Below are 19,607 nucleotides of genomic sequence, written 5' to 3'. Positions count from 1 at the left end.
CTCAGCACTTCTTCCTGCCTGGAATGTGGACTCGGTGGGGCAGACTGGTCACCTGGTGCTCATGAGGACATGTGGTCACATGCTAAGGTACCAGAAAGCGTCTTGGTCCTCGACAAGAGCATCTTCACAGGCCTAGGGCCTCTTCCTCTGGAGTTGTTATTCCGGAAAAACACACACCTTTATTTGGTTTTATGACTGTTGTTGGACTTCTAAGCAGAAATTCATCCCCAACTGACACGGCCACTCAGGTTTTGTCATTCATTTTCTTACTCAACAAATATTAGAGTACAGAGTACTTGCTTGTGACCACGCGCCAGTCTGATACTAACAGCCAGGGGTGCTTGCAGTCTGGTGAGATCGGCTCTGTGGCCGTGTCACTCATCAGAAGGCCTGGAAGGAAGGGAGGTGGTCAGAATAGTCTCTCATTCCCCACCCCCACTCCCCCACAGGTGACTCATTTGGGTATTCAAGAATTAGCCTGGTAAAATGAACCCCCTTAAGAAGGGGGCTTCCCAGGTGGCTCAGTGGTAAAGAATCCGCCTGCAATCCGCCTGCTAATGCAGGAGACACAAGAGACATGGGTTTGATTCCCCGGGTCAGGGTGATTCCCCTGAAAAAGGAAATGACGACCCACTCCAGCATTCTTGCCTGGAAAATTCCATGGACAGGGGAGCCTGGTGGGCTACAGTCCGTGGGGTCGCAAAGACTCAGACATGACTAGTGAATGAACACACACACATACACACACACAAGGGCAAAGAGGGCTATAGCAGACCCAACCAAATGGGCATTTTCCCTTCCTCTGTGCTGACAGTGCCTTGGTTTTCATTCCAGTGCTCCTCTCTCCCTCCCTCTCCCTTTCATGACTTTGTTAAATCCTTTTGCCTGTGATTTCTTTAGGATGGGCCTGAGACTCGGTTCTAATGAGACAGGAGGCAAATTCTGCTACGATGATGTCTAGAAAAGCTTTATTCACTCTTAAAAAGAAGACAAAGAAGAAAGAATGGGCTGTCCTTTCTTCTACCGGTCCTCATGTCTGCCCACAATGCTTACACCCATGGCAGACATCCTCAAAACAAGGGAAGTGAACCAGAGGAGACCACACTGAGCTTGGCAGAGTGGAAAGACAGCATCTCAGTGGCATAATTTACTTGCCATCTTAATCAAACCTAGACCCACCAGGTGCCCAGGTCTATGTTATGTGAGTTAATAAATCCTCCTAGTGTTTGTCTTTTGGATTGGATTTTCTGTTACTTGCAGCCAAAAATACCCTGCTACGAAGGCATTCTGGAGAGAAGTAGCAGCATATGCTATAGAAACCAGAGATACGACAAGAGATGACCTGTTTTAAGACCTAGAGGTATTAAAGACCCACATCTAAGGTGATAGAGTAGCTTGATGGAATGTATGTGGGTGCTCAGTTGCTCAGTCGTGTCCTGCCCTTTGTGACCCCATGGACTATAGCCCACCAGGCTCCTCTGTCCATGGAATTTTCCTGGAGTGGGTTGCCATTTCCTCCTCCAGGGGATCTTCCTGACCCGGGGATCGAACCCATGTCTCTTGTGTCTCCTGCATTGAGGGGCAGGTTCTTTACCACTGCACCGCCTGGGAAGCCCAGCTTGATGAAATGATGCCACACAATTAAGCAGAGACCTAAAGACCAAGGGAGAACTACTGAAAATTTTCAGCATATGACACTGGCAATTCTGTATCAGGAGCAACACTAGAAACAGGAAAACCATGACCGTGGTTGCTTTACTTACCTACACCAGCAATGATGAAGATGTGATGAAGGGGAGTGATAGAAAGAAGAGCAAAATACAGACCCACGGAGGCAGCTTAGGGACCTCAATCACCACTGGATGTGGTGGGGGGAAGAAAGAGGAGTTGAGTGACACTCATATTTCTGGCCTGGATAACCAGCAGGGTGTTGCTCAGGGAGATACAGAAGGAAGCACCTATGAGACTGAAATTATTTTCTTTGGGGGAAAGATAAGAAAAATTCCATTTTAATCATCCTGACATTTGAGGTCCTTACTGGGCATCTAGGTGGAGCCATCCTGCATGTAATTGCTAAGGGGGTAAAGTATGAACTGGTCTCCATGACTGAACTCAGCCAGATTTCCCCCATGCTTCATGTTTTAATGTACAAAGAAAGAAAAATATCATAAAGGCTCTGTGTATTTTTACAGGTAACATTTGAAGCCTACCACCTTGAAAAGAACTTTCTGAGGCTTTTAGCCATAAAACTAGACCATCACTTCTTCCCCAGGCAGCCCAACCAATGATCCTGACCAACCCTTGAACTTCGGGCTTGGATATACAGCTGCCTACTTGATCTCACCATTGGAAATGATTGGCAGGATCATCTGAGAAAAGGAAGAAACTCCAGTTGATCAAGTATAAGGAGATGAGAACACGGATCTGGGGTTCCTGTTGTAAATGTGGTTGTAAGATCAGGGGATACTTTCCCAGGTAAAAACTGGTGAAGAATGAATAGATCATACAATCCAGTAGCTCGAGATGAAAAGTGCTGAACAATCTTAGGAGGAGGGCATGGCAACCCACTCCAGTATTCTTGCCTGGACAATCCCATGGACAGAGGAGCTTGGTGGGCTACAGTCCATAGCGTTGCAAAGACTTGGACACGACTGGAGTGACTGAGCACACAGGTATGTGAACAATCTCGTGGCTGGCTGAACAATAGGTTGACTCATTCACTTGAAGTAAGTACTATGCAATGACTCACTGTGCTGGTCAGTGGAGGATCAAAGATGAGTAAGACCAGGTTGGTCATGGTTCAAGGTATTTCTGGGCATCCATGGAGAGGCACACATGTAAATCAAAAAGACAACGGAGAATTATAGGTGTCTTGATAGAAGCCTGTCTGAGGCACAAGAAAAGCCTCCCTCTTCTCCTGGAACCAAGAGGAATAGGGTTACAGAAGAAATGATGCCTGAACTGAGTCTTGTCTTGTCTGACGAAAGGCTATTTGCCATTTGTATAGGGAAGAAGAGACATTCCAGGCAGAAGAAGGTGGGGCAAAGTCTAAAGGCATAAAACAGAGGCATGGCCTATTCAGAGAGCTGTACTTGGTTTGCGAGGGCTGGACTAAGTGCTTCAGGAGTAGAGGGGTAGGCAGTGGCTACATCACAGCACACACTGATGCCACGCTATAGAGTTTGGGCTTTGTGGACAGTGAAGACGGGGATGGCGGGCACAGGAGGAGAGTAAATTTACTCTGATTTATATTTTAAAATCTCTTGAACAGCAAAATGATAGCTCAATTTTCATGAAAGAAAACAAGAAAAGAGGCAGGAAGATCAGTTAGGAGACCCCTGCAATGATCCAAAGAGCTGAAGACCTGAAATGAAGCGATGGCTTTAAGAAGACAAGAAAGGGGCAGACACAGAAGACTTTAAGAATGCAGAATGGACAGAACTTGGTCACCATGGATGTGGAGAGGCACGAATACGGAAGGCATCCGGTTGGTCGGGCTTGGGAAACCAGAAGCATAAAGGTGCCACTTGCCAAAATCAGAAACATGAGGATGAACAAGGAGAGACAAACATGAGTTCTGCGGTGATCCAGTCAAACATCTCCAGGTGGAAATGCACAGTAACGAATTGGCATCAGTCAGCAGCGCCAAAGAGACCTGATTGCGGAGGACACATTGGCTCTCTTGGTAGATTTCTGACCGACAATTAAATCGATAAATGACTAGACAAGTTAGGAATGTTACTTGTGCTCACTGAAGAGGTGGTATCAGCCTAAGACACTTCAGATTGACTCAGTGCTTTTGCACTCTTCACTTGATACTTCAGAACGGTGGACTCTGAATATTTTAGATGGAAACAGACCCACAGGTGATCTGACCTGCACTCAGCCTGGACATCCCTCCTCCAGTACCAGTTTCTCGGCTTGTTCACATGCTACCTGTGTGTCTCTGAATGCCTGCCTGCCCCCTGCCCCGTTCACTCCACAGTTAACAGGCATTCACACCGTTTTTGAAATGGAGGGCAGTACCACATGAAAAGGGCCATTCCATTGTTGGAAATTTCTGTTTCTTAGGGACATTTTTTTTTTTAATTTTAGGAACTTTTAAAAAATGTTGACAAAAGGCCTGTTATCTCAGAAAGTACCCTCAGCCTTAGGAGAGGCAGATTTTTCAACTGAGAGAAAGCCTCTGATCTTCAAGCAATCTATGTAACAGAAGGGATGTGTGACAGTCTTCAAGTCTAGGATTTGCCTCAGGTCCTTTCTTCTAAAAAATAAAATAGAAGTATTTGAAGAGCGTTTGCTATGCGGCTTTTGTTTTGAAATGACATTTGCCCGCTGTGCTTTAATTCAGTACATAGCTTAATGGTTTAAGCGATGCTTGCTGCAGAATGGAATGGATTATAGCTTTGAACATGGCACCTTTCAGGCTTTTCAAAAGCACACCAGCACGAGGAATGTTTTTTTTTAACGAGTGATCTGGGGTGCTGCAGTTCTGCAAATTCCCAGCAGGGGGAGCTGGGCCATGTAAGTGGCAACTTAAAAATTTTTGTTTCTTGCTTCTGAAAGGTATAAGCACTTTTAAGGAGCTGTCTCAATATCCCCTTGTTGCAAAATTTAACGTTATCCCTCCTAATCCCAAATTCCAAAATACATGTGGCTTCCGAGCAATATTGTGTTCACACCTAGGAGGAGAGGAATATGTTTTTCTCTTCATTACAGGTGGAAGCCCAGTTGAGTACAGCCAAGTCATGTCAAGGAGAGTCAGTTTGTGGGGAGAGAACAGTTTTGTCTTCTGGACACAAATAGTATTTATAAGCAGCCAGAGCAGCCCAGGGAGGCCATATGAGAAAGGAGGAAAGACACAACATATGGGTCCAATCTCCCCCAAAAGAAATGCTTTAAAGGCAAAAATGAAAACAAAGCAAATCTTTCATTACCGCCCCCCCCTCCAATTTGTATTTGGAAGGATTACAAACCTAAAGAAAAAGTTGCAACAACAGTTCCATTAACACCCATGTATCCTTCCCTTAGATTCAGTGACCAGTTTACTACACTCGTATTTTCCCTCTCCTCCCCTTTCTCCTCTCTCTCTCCTGTCCATCAATTCCACTAATATTAATATATATATATATTTTAACTGAAGCATAGTTGTAATACAATTTGTGGTGTTAGTTTCTGCTGCCCAGCAAAAGGATTCAGATTATATATACATTCTTTTAAAAATTCTTTTCCATTATGGTTCATCATAGGACATTAAGTGTAGTTCTCAGTGCTATACTGTAGGGCCTTATTGCCCATCCATTCCATACATAACAGTTTGCATCTGTTAACTTCAAGCCCCCAATCCCTCTTTTTCCCCCCAACCAACCACCAATCTATGTTCTCTATGTCTATGAGCCTGCTTATGCTTCACAGATAGGTTCTCTCTGCGTCATATTTTAGGTTCCACATATAAGTGATATCATATGGTATTTGTCTTTCTCTTTCTGACTTATTTCACTTAGCATGCTGCTGTTGCTAAGTCGCTTCAGTCGTGTCCGACTCTGTGCGACCCCATAGACGGCAGCCCACCAGGATCCCCCGTCCCTGGGATTCTCCAGGCAAGAACACTGGAGTGGGTTGCCCTTTCCTTCTCCAACGCATGAAAGTGAAGAGTAAAAGTGAAGTCACTCAGTCGTGTCCGACTCTTAGCGACCCTATGGACTGCAGCCTACCAGGCTCCTCCATCCATGGGATTTTCCAGGCAAGAGTACTGGAGTGGGGTGCCATTGCCTTCTCCGACTCAGCATGAACATCTCTTAAATCCATCCATGTTGCTACAAATTCCACGCTTTCAAAAGACATGTAATTTCAACATTGAACTCTAGATGTCACTGTTAACCAGTTCTACGCAACCACCCTTCATAAGGTAAAAGTCATCACCCACATTAAAGTCACATTTATGTGATATTGTGCTACTTAATCTATAAAAACTGGAACAGCAGTAAGACATAGAATTCCATTAAATAATACTGTATGTTTTCTAGCCTCACTTTGAGGGGCTCAAAAAAAAATTTTTTTTTAAAGGCCTGTTTCTCCCCAAGTGAGAGATAATAGCAAGAATGCATCATGCACCACTGGAATAGCAGGCATTGTCATATATTTGAAACCTCCTATTGGAAATGGCAACCCACTCCAGTACTCTCGCCTAGAAAATTCCATGGATGGAGGAGCCTGGTGGGCTACAGTCTATGGGGTCACAAAGAGTCGGACACAACTGAGCTGACTTCACGATTGGATATATGAGGTCTTTAGACTGGTCTTTTAGAAACTGATTTGAAACCCAAAGAATACAAAGATCTTTCACTCAGGGAAAGCTCATCATAGCTTTCATAAGGGAAATAAGCACACTTTAAGGTTTTGTCAAGTACAGTTTTGAGAAAACAAGGCTGGTATCTGGAAACCAAAAACTGAAACCAGCTCTTTTAATTCACATGATTATATTCAGTTCCTTGACAATCATGGGCCACTACTAATCTCCCCTCCTTAGTTCATTTGCATGAGTTTGGAGATTGGACAAAAAAGATCTTTTCTCCTGGCACTCTCTCAAGGTTTCACTAGGACATCAGGTATTGCTATGCTGCTACTGCTGTTAAGTTGCTTCAGTCATGTCCAACTCTGTGCAACCCCAGAGACGGCAACCCACCAGGCTCCCCTGTCCCTGGGATTCTCCAGGCAAGAACACTGGAGTGGGTTGCCATTTCCTTCTCCAAAGCATGAAAGTGAAAAGTGAAAGTGAAGTCGCTCAGTTGTGTCCGATAACTACTAGCATTATGCTAAAAATAAAACACAGGAAAACATAATAAAAATAAGTAGGAAAATAGTAAATTTCTAACCATCAGGAGATATTGATAAGCTTTAAAGAAATCAATAGGATCCATATACATACTATATAAAATTTCTAGAAGATATTTCTGTTTATTGAATGACAGAAGATGGGACCCCAAGAACCGATTTGCTCTTATGAACCACATTTTTTCCCCTATCAAATCTGGTTTATTCTAAAAGCAAAGAGCTGCTGGAACTTTTATTCTGTGCTTTTCAATAAACCTTAAGAAATCTTATAATTCCTTTTTTTTTTTTTTGCCATGGTTTTGCCATCTGGAGTACCTTTCATGATTGTAACTTCTGTTATTCTAGTCCTAAAAGTCACAAAGCATACATTTTCCAATGAAATGAAAATGTATTGTAAATATGAAGTCTTGCTAAAGCCCCTAAACGTAGATGGCTTTTCCAAGTGATAAACAACGAAGGCCAGGAGTACAATGGCTCCAAGCAAACTTACCTTTCGTAAGTTTAAATGCCATTCATTGTATTTCTCTTTCAAAATGTATGTTCTGGTATTCATTTATGAATAGACATACAGACTAATGGAATATACTAGAAAGCCCAAAATACATAGCTACATATACACACGCATACATTCATATATATGGTAATAAAGAGGGAACCCCAAAATAGTGGGGGAAAGATTTATTCAATTATAGTAAAGGCATAACTGGGTAGCCATCTGAAACAAAGTAAAATTGAATCCATACCTCAGATGATGCTGCTACTGCTAAGTCGCTTTAGTCGTGTCTGACTCTGTGCGACCCCATAGACGGCAGCCCACTAGGCTCCTCTGTCCCTGGGATTCTCCAGGCAAGAACACTGGAGTGGGTTGCCATTTCCTTCTCCAATGCATGAAAGTGAAAAGTGAAAGGGAAGTCGCTCAGTCATGCCCAACTCTTAGCGACCCCACGGACGCGCGCCTACCAGGCTCCTCCATCCATGGGATTTTCCAGGCAAGAGTACTGGTGTGGGGTGCCATTGCCTTCTCCATGATACACAGGAATAAATTCCAAATGGATTAATATGAAATGTAAAAATGTAAAAGCATAGTTATAAATTACTGAAAGACACAGAAGAAAAAATTTAACTTCAAAGTGTAGTCTTTCCATGACACAAAATCTAGAATCAGATAAGAGGAAATTACTAAATTCACCATTTAAAAAATGTAAAACTTCTGCTTAGCAAATAAATAAATAAAACTACATGAACAAAGATATAGGTCAAAAGGCTACTTGAAGAAAAAAGCCTTGAAATTTATATATTAAAAAATTCTTTCCTGTATGAAAAGCTTCTACAAATTAAGAGAATGATCAACAACCCAATAGAGAGACAGATCACAGGGGAGAAATATAAATGGTTCCCCAGGGCAGGAGATCAAGGTGCATAAATGCAGGGCTGGAATGAGGCAGGTGAGGTACTTAAGGTACAACATTTAAGGAGACCCTGAGAATTTCATTTTATTTAGTGCCGCCTTAAATTCTGCATCCAGGGCACCTCACTCACCCTACTCCAAGCTGAATGGATCATCTTACTGAAAGGATCTTAAACACAGGAAAAGAATCACAACCTCACTCAAAATAAACACAAATGAAAACTACCCAAGATACCATTTTTCACTTATCAGATTGGCAAAAATCCAAATGCTGGACAACACACCACCCTCAGACGTGGCTGGTCTAAGGGTTAGTTGTTTCAACCCCTCTGGAGAGCAATTTGCCACCCACTGGGCATTAAAATCACAAATCCATGTGTACTCTTGACTCACTTCTAAGACTTCATCCTACAGATACAGACAAACATAAAATCGACTTACACACAGGAGTATTTATTGTAGAATTCACTGCTGGTGACGGTAAAAGATTGGCTATGACCTAAATATGCATCACGGTTAAATACATTATGGTTAGTTTATATAGTGCAGTGCCATGCCGCTGTCAAATGAAGGGGCACGTGCTTTAGATATTGAAATGGAAAGTTCCCCAAGATATATTAAGTAAGAAAAGCAAGGTCCATGTGGTAGCCAAGGGGGAGGGGGAGGGGGAGGGATGGACTGGGAGTTTGGGGTTGGTGGGTGCAAACTATTACATATAGAATGGATAAACACCAAAATCCTACTGTATAGCCCCGGGAACTATTAATACAGCAATATCCTGTGATGAACCATAAAGGAAAAGAATATAACAATAGAATGTACGTATGTGTAACTGAATCACTTTGCTGTACAGCAGAGGTTGGCACAACATTGTGAATCAACTGTACTTCAATTAAAAAAAAAAAAAAGCATCTGCCTTAAAAAAGGGAACTATCACAGAGGGGTTATTTCCTGTTGGGGAATGGGAAGCGGGTGGATGGAGACAGAGGATCACTTTTTTTACATTGGAGTCAAGTAAATGTATTATTATCTATTAAAAATATGAAATAAAAATGTGTTTTCCTCTGGCACTGCTGTCCTCTTATATCTATTTCTACCGAGATGCATGACACCTCAGGATATTTTTCTGAAGCTTGTCTCTCACCCTAGCAGAGCTGCTCACTACTTGGAGTGACCTGACTTTTGGCAGAGATGTAAACAAGATGCCCAAACTTGGAGTCAGGCTATTAGGCTTTCAGGCTCTACTGAATCACTATCAGGCTAAGCAGCCTACTTTTTAAGTCTGATCCTGTGTCAATATTATCGATTAAGAACATAAGCTGACTCGGCAAGAAAGTGCACAGGAGCCAAGGGGAAAGAGGGGACCTTGGCTTGTTAGTCCGAATAGACACTGCCTCGTGGCTTCCATATGCAATAGTTTTCTGCATCCCTAAATATCTTAAAGATATTTATTTATTCGGCTGCATTGCATCATAGTTGTGGCAGGTGAGATCGCTGATCTTTATTGTGGCTGCAAACTCTGTGGGATCTAGTTCCCTTGAAGAGGAAAAGTTAAAATTTTACATAACCTCCTGCTCCTTCTGCCTCTGTAACTCAGCTTGCTCCTTGCAAAGTCTGGATCACGTAAGTCTCAGAAAGTGGGGACTCACAATACTAGGAACTGGAGCTTATCTCATTTACCCTTGTCCTGCTCTTTGCAATCGCCCAGCCCCTGCAAACCCGAAAACTTGCTTAATCATGCCTGGCCGTGTATAAAAACTCTGTAACCCCTTTGTTCAGGGCTGAGAGCTTGGAGTGTTAATTCCTCTGGGCCCGCCAGTGTAATAAACCTGAGTTCTCCAGCTCTCCAAGTGTGGTGCTTGGTTTCTCGATTTCTACAACACCCTGACCAGGGATCTATCTCAGGCCCTCTGCATTGGGAACTTGAGACTTTGCTATTGGACCACAGGGACATCCCCCTGACATTGTTCTATACAGTGAGTGTTGCGTAACTCTGCAGCCTCTGTCTCCTACTCAGCAGTGCTTCTGGCCTGTATTTGGTTCAGGGCAGGAATAGGGATGGATTGGGTCAAAGGTGGACTGTCTGGCTCAGGGGACTTTGCTGACGTTTCATTTTCTCAGTTACACATGCCATTCAGCACCCTGGCCAATTTGGTTAAGAATATTTCTCAAGTTCCCTTTGGGGGAAAGCGGTCCCTTCCTTCAGAAGAACAGGGGAAAGGGACTCGAAAATCCTGTCTCTTCTGACACTCTGGTATAGGACGGACCATCGGGAAGGGCAGGTTGGAGGCTTTGTACACCCTACCCCAATTTCACCTGAGCAAACCTTCTCTCATCTGTTTTAATACTAGAGATCCTGGCTGACCCCCAAAGCTGTTTTCGACCCATAATACCACCTATTTTCCAAGGCAATCTTTTTTGGCCTAGACAATGACTCAGTGGAGGACTTACTCTTGCTAAAGCCAGCATTCACCCAGGAAAATGTGAATACTTTGAAGGAAAGAAGGATAGCACCATCCGCGGGGGACCAGATTCACCCAAGGGCAGGGAGCAGAAGAAAATACAAAATAATCATCTTGGTATCTATGAGTTCCTGAGCACTGTGAGTGTCCTGGGTCCTGGCTGGAGGCCTGACACACATTTCCGCCAATCCCTGGACATGTATGGCTGGTAGTACTGCCTGCACTTGTAATACAGAACCCTGCTTGCCTTGGAGACCTTCCCCTGACACCCATCTAATGTATGCCTCTCACCACTGTTCACTATTTCAGTTTCCCTATCAGCTTCAAAGTGCTCATCAAAATTTGTCATCAAAATTTGTTTGTTAGTGAAAGTCACTTAGTCGTGTCCAACTCTTTGCGACCCCATGGACTGTAGCCTGTCAGGCTCCTCTGTCCATGGAATTCTCCAGGCCAGAATGCTGGAGTGGGTAACCATTCTTTTCTCCAGAGGATCTTCCTGACCCAAGGATCAAACCCAGGTCTCCTGCATTGCAGGCAGATTTTTAACAGTCTGAGCCACCAGGGAAGCTTTTTGTTTGTTAACTGACTTTTTATCACTTTCTCCATTAAATTTTAAGCTCAGGGTAGGGAGGAACTATTTTCATCTTTCCCATTTTTTTTCTTATCTCCAGTGCCTAGCCCAGTGTTTGGCTGGGAGCAGGCTATACAAAAAATATAAAATTATTTGTTGAAGGTTCAGAGAGGAGGGGATATATGTATACATACAGCTGTTTCACTTTGTTATACAGCAGATCTAACACAACATTGTAAAACAATTATACTCCAATTAAAAAAAAGATGAATTAATTATGTGTATTGCTTGGGTTGTTGATTAATGCTTCGTTAATCCTATGCTTGATCATTTTTAGGAAAAGAGGTTTGGAAAGTCATTTTCTAACTTGCTCTTTGGTTCATTCATTGACATACTTTTTTTTTTTTTTTCCAACTACAATTTTATTTTATTTTTAAACTTTACAAAATTGTATTAGTTTTGCCAAATATCAAAATGAATCCGCCACAGGTATACATGTGTTCCCCATCCTGAACCCTTCTCCCTCCTCCCTCCCCATACCATCCCTCTGGGTCGTCCCAGTGCACTAGCCCCAAGCATCCAGTATTGTGCATTGAACCTGGACTGGCAACTTATTCAATTTATTAAAAAATCTTAATACCTTAAGTGTCAGGGGAAATACTGACTAAAACCGCCTGCCCTGGCCAGGGCAGATAGTAGCTACTTGTATGAGTTAACTTAGAATAGGAAGTCCTGGTAAGGAACTCAGAACAAGCCACCACCAACCGGAAAAATTTGGGAAAGGTCAGAATAAGACAGGAGATGCCAGTCCATATGTCCTACCAACTTTCCAGAATCTTTCTTGCTGGAATCCATCCCGCTGAGGGATGCAAGCATCACTGGGAAGGGCCCCGAGTCAGAATGACTGGCCAGAGGCAACCCAGAAACTAATCTCATCACCATAAAACCCGAAACTGCGAGCCACAGAGCAGAGCAGTTCTGGGTTCCTTCATCCCACCGCTCTCTGCCTGGGCGCCCCTTCCCAAAAAAGTCTCTTGCTTTGTCAGCACGTGTGTCTCCTCGGACAATTCATTTCTGCGTGTTAGATAAGAGCCCACTCTTGGCCTTGGAAGGGATCCCCCCTCCTGCAACAAAAGCACTGAGGATGCAAATATGTATAATACTCCCTCAGCTTTCGGAGTTCAGACACATGTCAAAATAACTGTAACATAATATGATAAGCATTTGAATACTCACAAGCAGAAAGTACTCTTAGAACACGGTTTGCTTGGGGTGGAAATACAACAGGGAATCCACCAAGTCACATAAGCTCAGAACTAGAGCAAAGTAAAAGCCCTCCGCCCTCTTTCAAGGCTCGATTCATGCACATGTCTGGCACAGGCCACAACACTTTACTCAACGCAACTGACTCTCTAGGTTTCATTCAAGAAACAAAAGAACTCTGAGCAAAGCCCACAAAATACAGCCACTGACCAAAAGGGAAAAAAAAGAAGCAACTTGGGGCAAATAGGCAGAGAAAGGAGCAGGGCTGTGTGGTTCAGGAGAGTGCCACGGCAGTCCATAGCAGAGGGCGGAAGACAATTGGCGCCTGAATACAGGGGTGCACACAGATGCCCACGCCCATCGTGTCATCCTTTTCGGTCACGGCGACACTCTGGTCCAGAGCTTATCTCTGAAAGAGTTACCTTGCCGTAATTTATTGAATAAATATGAAACTGTCCACTGATGCGTCCTCCTGGAGCCATTGGAAGCTGAGCAGTGCCCCAGCTGGGAGAGGAGGTGTGAAGGCTCCCCCGCCCTCGCCCCTGAGGACGGGTGGATGGTGCAGGCAAAGGCTGACCAGGCTATGGGGAGGGGCGGTGTGTGGCAGAAAGGGGTCTTCCCCCCACAGCAGAAAGCACCGTGGGAGACTGCACTCTCACACTTGCTTAGCTTCTTCCTGTCATTAGCTCTGTCTGGACTCAAGAAATTCAGTGTGAGCAAAATTAAAAACAAGACGAGGGAGACAGGAGCCTGGGGAGGTGCCAAGAATTCTGCCTGACATTCAAAGCCTTGGGTTCTGGGGATTTGGCCAAGGGGGCTCCGCGTCCTTGTGCGAGCAGCCTTCCACTGCCCATCAAGCCAAAAGGAAAAGCTCTGTGCTGGATTAAAGATGAATTTCACTTGCTAAAACCCAACAGACTGAGTCACCAAGTACCTCAATTCATTTACACATTTATTTTAAGCACCTATTGAAAAGCAAAGTGCCTGGAAGTGCTCCCGGGCCTGGATGGGGGGTAGGCTGGGGAAATGGGAACAAATAAGTACAAGAAGTGGGAACAGAAGAACAGAAACAGTGCTCAAGGGGGTCAGCCAGTGGCTTTTGAGCAGAGTCCACTGGGTGGTCCAAGAGTGGACAAGGAATGGCTCTCCAGGCTGGCAGCGCGTCCACGCTTGTGAAGGCACAACCTGAACGCCGGCCGGGCCAGGGAGCAGCAAGTCGCAGCTCGGCCAGCATCTAGGCCCTGGACTTTATTCCGCAGGAAATGGGGACTCACAGATGGAATTTAAGCGAGACGCACATCCTAATGTGTATTTAAGAAAGACAGTTTGCTTTGGAAAGAAGTGGTGAGGAAAAAAAACTCTGAAGAGGGGAGACACTTGAAGCACATGAGTTTCACCCTATCACATTTAAATTACTTTCTGTTCTGATTAACAATTCACTGAAAAAGCTAATAGCCAGCTCTCCATGTAGCACTGATGGTGTCCAACTCATTTTATCTTCATAACAGTTCTCTGTAAAATGGGGACTAATAATTCCTATTGACTGAGTTATTGTGAAGACACATGGCTTAAGGAAATCCTTCTGTATGAACAGCACACAGCACAGTGTCTGGCACAAGGCAAGCTCTCAGAGGGGCTCCTTGCTGTCTGCATCAGCTCCAACACATTCCTGCATGAAGGTTTTGCATCAGCCTATTATTTCAAGGCACCTACTCAAGGACTGTTTCTTTAGCACCAGGGATTTTTTTTCTGGGGGGAAGGAGGATAGGTCTTGGGGGTGATTCTGATTCTTTCAGGATCATTTAAATGTGAAAGCCTGAGGTTTCTGAAAGGCTGGTCTCCAGGGAGCTAAGGTAGTTTTTTTTTGTGTGGGGGGTTTTTTTCTTTTTAGTTTTTATCCAAGGGACCCTGTTCTTTCAAATGCCTGCCATACTTTTGTAAGCAAAGTTTCATCTATTTTTATTAAGTTGTCAGCAAAAATAGCATGCACATGATCAAACCATGAAAATGTAGAATTTTTTAGTCAGAGTTTGAAACTGAGATCAAGTAAAAAAAAAATTCATAGCAAGTTAACGTGATGCTTAACAATAGAAACAATTACTGCACTGTTCTTTATTAATTAGACATATATGCTGTCCCATTCCCATCAATGCAAATCATGAGTGGGTGGAGCAGATACTTCTCTGAAGACTGGCCAGAGGTTCCTATTCGATGTCTAGAAGGATGAGGTTAAGATGAAGAAGAAATCTCTGTGGGTTTCAGATACACTTTCTTGCTTTAGGAAGTCACGGCTAGAACTCTCCCTTCAAAGCCTAGCTATCAAAGTGCAGTCTTTAGCCTGAAGCTAACATTTGGGATCCTTCACTCCCTGTCAAGAAAGGAAGTGTCACACACTTCTGAGGGACTGGAGAGGAATCCCCATGTTCTCCAACCCTGAGCCCAAGGACTTCTGCATTCTTACAAGCCTGGCTTCTCTTGCAACTCTTGGATCAGAAACATCAGTGGAGCTCCAGCAACAGGGTAAACACAGGCTGGCCAGGGAGTGCTCCATGGGCACTGGAAGAGCATTCCAGCTTGCTCTGGGTGGGCCTGGGGCCTTTCTGTGGCTTGGTGTTGGGAGCACGCCCTTCTCCCCCAGCTACTCTTGTGTGGGTTTAGCTCACATTCTCATTTAGTGCTTGTCACTTCTCATTAACTTTCGTTGCAGGCCGGGGGTTTGCCTTCACCTCTCTGTGGCTGGCAGAGGCTCTGTGGAGCTATTTCAGATGCAGAGACTCCTGCTGGAGAGTGATATCAGAGAGGCAGAGATAGCAATTTGAATTCTGGGCTTCCAATCAAATACTCAAAAAGGGCACTCTACCCTTTGAAAGTTACAGAGTAAACAGAACTTAGCTTGGGAAGCAAATGTACTTCTGATTATTTAAACTGAAGTTCTAGTGAGGACACGATGGTCAGTTGTTTCAACAACGTCTATGAGCAAATTTTGGGTAAATACACAGAGAACAAATACGAGTAATATCAAAGTTGTCCTTATAACATCAAATTCCTATTCATCTACTCACATCCTGGGGAATATCTGTCTCAGTCTTCTTGCAATTATCAACTTCAAACTGTGTTGTCCGACACCATTAGCTTTCATCAATTTGTAAGAATTCATACCCATATGTCCTTATTAGTATTTGTTTTTCCTTCGTATCATCAGCTTAGAGGTACTTAAGCCAATACTAAGAAAACAAGCTCCCCCAGTGGAAACAAACCACATTTCCTCTTCCTTCCAACTCATCTCACCACTCTATATTTACATTTCTGGCTCTTTGTGAACTGTGCTTTAATCAAAGGGTCCTTTAAAACTTTGCTACTCAAAATATGACCCATGGACCAGCAGCATCAGCACCACATGGGAACGTGTTATAAAAATAGACTATTCAGGACTTTCCCCAGACCTACCAACATAGGATCTAACATCTCCTGGAGAGTCACAGTGCAGCTCAGGGACACCGCCTCGAAGGGTAATGTGAGCACATGTACCCCAGTGTTCACTGCAGCACCACATTCAATAGCCAGAACATGAAAGCAACCTAGACGTCTATCAACAGGTGAATAGATAAGCTGGGGTACGTGTATACAATGGAATATTACTCAGCCATAAAAAGGAACAAATGTGAATCAGTTGACCTGGAGTGGCTGAACCTAGAGCCTGTTATGCAGAGTGAAATAAATCAGAAAGAGAAAAACAAATATATATTAATGCATATATATACACAGAATCTAGAAAAATGGTACCGATTAACCTATTTGCAGGGCAGGAATAGAGCCACAGACATAGAGAATGGACTTGTGCACACAACTGGAGGGGAGGGTGGAACGAACTGGGAAAGCAGCCCTGACACATACGCTGCCATGCGTAAAACAGATAGCTAGTGGGATACTGCTCTATAATACAGGGCATCCAGCCTGGTGCTATGTGATGACCTAGAGGAGTGGGACGGGAGGTGGGGTGGGAGAGGCTCAACAGGGGGGATGTATGTATACATATGGCTGAGTCACGCTCTTGTACTAATACAACACTTTAAAGCAGTCATCCTCCAATTTAAAACAATAAATTTAAAAATGGAAAAATAATTTTAAATTGCAGCCAAAATATATAAGGAAAAATTATTATAAAGATGTAGCTGTCAAATAAAGTATTTTAATTTTTCTGCAAAACAGCATAATGTGAATCTCACAAATCTATAATCTGCTAAAAAATTCAAATACTTCTGCATAAAAAGTTCAAATACGACAGGTCATATGTGGGCATAAGTGAACATAATATTAGGAAAAGCCAGCCTGCTTTATTAAGTGCCAGACCTCATATGAGGACCATATGTGTATTAGCTCATGACTCTTCACTACAACGCAGGAGGTAGGCACCATCCTCCTCATGTTGTAGGTGATGTAGGGGCACAGAGAGCTCACGGAACTTGTGCAAGGTTACACAGTCAATGATAAAAGAAGTAGGATTTGAATCCAAGCAGTCTGACTTCAGAGGGCATGTTTTTAACCACTGCACTATAACACCTCCCAGCAGTATGCACTTGTATTCAGGAAATTAAACAGTTGATTCGGGATCCGAAAGAAAAGCTAGGTTGCTATAAAGTGCATCATTTCAGGCTCAGTTAACATTTAGAAGCAGGGATTAGTTGAGTCGGAAATCATAAACTCTAATGGGGCTTCCTTCAGCATTATCTGAAGACAGTAAGGATAGAGGGGATGCATGAAACCCAGTGGTTTTTCCCAAAGGAGTCGAAATTGGGGCCAGATGGGTCTCAGCCTCCAGTGTGCTCCCCACCATATTCCTTGCCTCTTTTGAACCCCATCTCAAAGCTTTGTGGGTTTCTTGTCTGTCCAAAGGCAACTTCACATGCATTGAATATCAAACGACAGCTTTTTCCTTTCTTTATTCACAGTCTCAGACTATCCATGTTGTTGCTGTTTAGTTGCTGAGTCCTTTCTGACTCTCTGTGACCCCATGGACCATAGCCCACCAGGCTCCTCTGTGCATGGGATTTCCCAGGCAAGAATACTGGAGTAGGTTGCCATTTCCTTCTCTCAGGGATTTTCCCAACCTAAGTATCGAACCTGTGTCTCCTGCATTGCAGGCAAATTCTTTACCACTGAGCCACCTGAGAAGCCCCAGAATATTCATATTGCTTTGATAAATTATTTTGTATTCTATTTAAAACCTCATTAAGAAAAAGGCTGGAGGGGGAAGGAGGTGCTTATAAATCATACTTGAGTAGCTCTAATACTAAACAGTGCAGCAATTTACATGGAAAGTACAACAGGAACTTTTAGATGTGATAGCCAAAGAGCTCTTCCTTTGATGAAACTCAGTCCTGCCTGCAATTGAGTGTTAAGACAGAATCTTAGCCTGGGCTCCAAAAAGTCATTTACTTGCTAGAGTCAGACCACCACTCTTACATTTATAGATGAAAGGAGAGTGGACATCCAGGCCCCAATGAATATACTGTGGAACTGGTACCATCTCTCTGGGGCACCTGTTTTTAAGCAAATGGTGCTTTCTGTCAAAGGGTAGCATCCCACAAGGATTCTCTCCAGCCCAGAATGTTTTCAGAATGCAGGGTGGGGAGTTCTTGGAACAGACTTCAGAAGTCCAAGGAGGCTGAAAACTTCCTGTTGAAAGTACAACTTCGGCTATAAAGGCACTAGACCGCTTTCATTTGGAAGCCTGCCCCAGTTGGTGGGAGGCAAGATAAAATATGCCATGCCCTTAAAATGCCACCCTGATGATGCCAACCGCCTCTTGACTGATCCAGCAGTGCCCTTTTCATAACCTCGTCTTCAGAGGTAAGGAAGAAGCTCCAGATCCAACAAGGAAAGATCACTGAGATTCTTACAACGCACATGATGTAAATGTAAATCACTTAATAACTGAAATGCCAGAGTGAGACTTGGCAACTCCCAAAGATCGAAAACTCAGAGCAGAACAAACCGCCCCATTTAATCCACTTCTCCCAGAGCTCACGGTTCAGAGTTGGGGGGTGGGTTGGACCATAGTTGATGGGGAGGAAGCATGTCACAGCTTGGCAAACAGTGCAGTTGGCAGGCACAGATCAAACACCCCGAGACCCACTCCAGATACCCCAGTCCGGGGCACTTACCTTGCACTGCCCGGACACGCAGATGGCTGTACCATTCTGGTCACAGGGGGTACCATCAATGACCTTCTCAGCTTGCCGAACATAGAAGCGGTAGCCCATTGCCTGGCAGTTCAGCTCACACTTCCGATTGCCCTTGACTACCAAAAACAGCAACAAAAACCAATCGGCATCTTTTATCTTTCTGTATTTTTTTTATTAAGATAAAATTCACATAACATAAAATTAACCATTTTAACCAAAGCATGTATCTCAATGGCTTTTAGTATACTCACAATGTTTACAACCATTTCCACAAACTAACCTCAGAACATTTCCATCACCCCAGAAAGGAAACGCTGGACCTATCAGCTGTCACCCCGACCTCTCTCCTCCTCCCAAGACCTTGGCAGCCACCAAATCGATGTTCTTTCTCTGTGGATGTGCCTATTCTCGGTATCTCACAGTCACACACATTTAAGATGCATTAAAGCTATTAGATCTCTCCGTATTTGATGGGAGAGAGAAGAGGTTGCACCTTGATCTGCACACATGGTAGAGATTCGATGCTGAGTGAATACCATAAAGGGATTCTTAAAGAATCTCACAATACAAATAGGACTTCCCTTTTAGGCATCCTCCCATCTTTAACAGTCTCAATTATATCGTATAAATCAGTAATCACGGTGAGCACACAATGTTTGCGTTCTGCTTTTTATTACTTAAAATCTATGCAGTTATACCATTTTATGTTCTTTTAAACGGCCCAAGTTTCCTGTAATAATTCCTCCATTATGAGACATTTAAGTGGTTTGCCTGTCACCTTAGATTGAAGTCTAAAGTCCTCTCAAGAGCTGAACCTCACCTACCTTTATAGTCTCATTTCCTACTGTTCTATTTCCAACGAAGCATTTCCTCTGGGCAGCCGT

At 43.6% G+C, this 19,607-nt stretch overlaps 1 protein-coding gene across 2 annotated transcripts in view; it reads right to left on the bottom strand.

The window, feature by feature from the left end:
* THSD4 (thrombospondin type 1 domain containing 4) overlaps nucleotides 1-19,607 on the bottom strand; it is a 672,444-nt gene that overhangs the window by 357,475 nt on the left and 295,362 nt on the right. For both annotated transcript variants that reach the window (XM_019968205.2, XM_019968206.2), the window contains exon 7: nucleotides 18,703-18,839. In XM_019968205.2, coding sequence (XP_019823764.2) covers nucleotides 18,703-18,839 — 137 coding nt within the window. The remainder of the gene's footprint in view (nucleotides 1-18,702; nucleotides 18,840-19,607) is intronic.

The sequence above is a fragment of the Bos indicus genome, chromosome 10, assembly GCF_029378745.1.
Source record: "Bos indicus isolate NIAB-ARS_2022 breed Sahiwal x Tharparkar chromosome 10, NIAB-ARS_B.indTharparkar_mat_pri_1.0, whole genome shotgun sequence".
In the NCBI taxonomy this organism is placed as follows: Eukaryota; Metazoa; Chordata; class Mammalia; order Artiodactyla; family Bovidae; genus Bos; species Bos indicus.
Note: the sequence above shows the minus strand (reverse complement) of the source record. Positions and strands in the feature narration are given on the sequence as shown.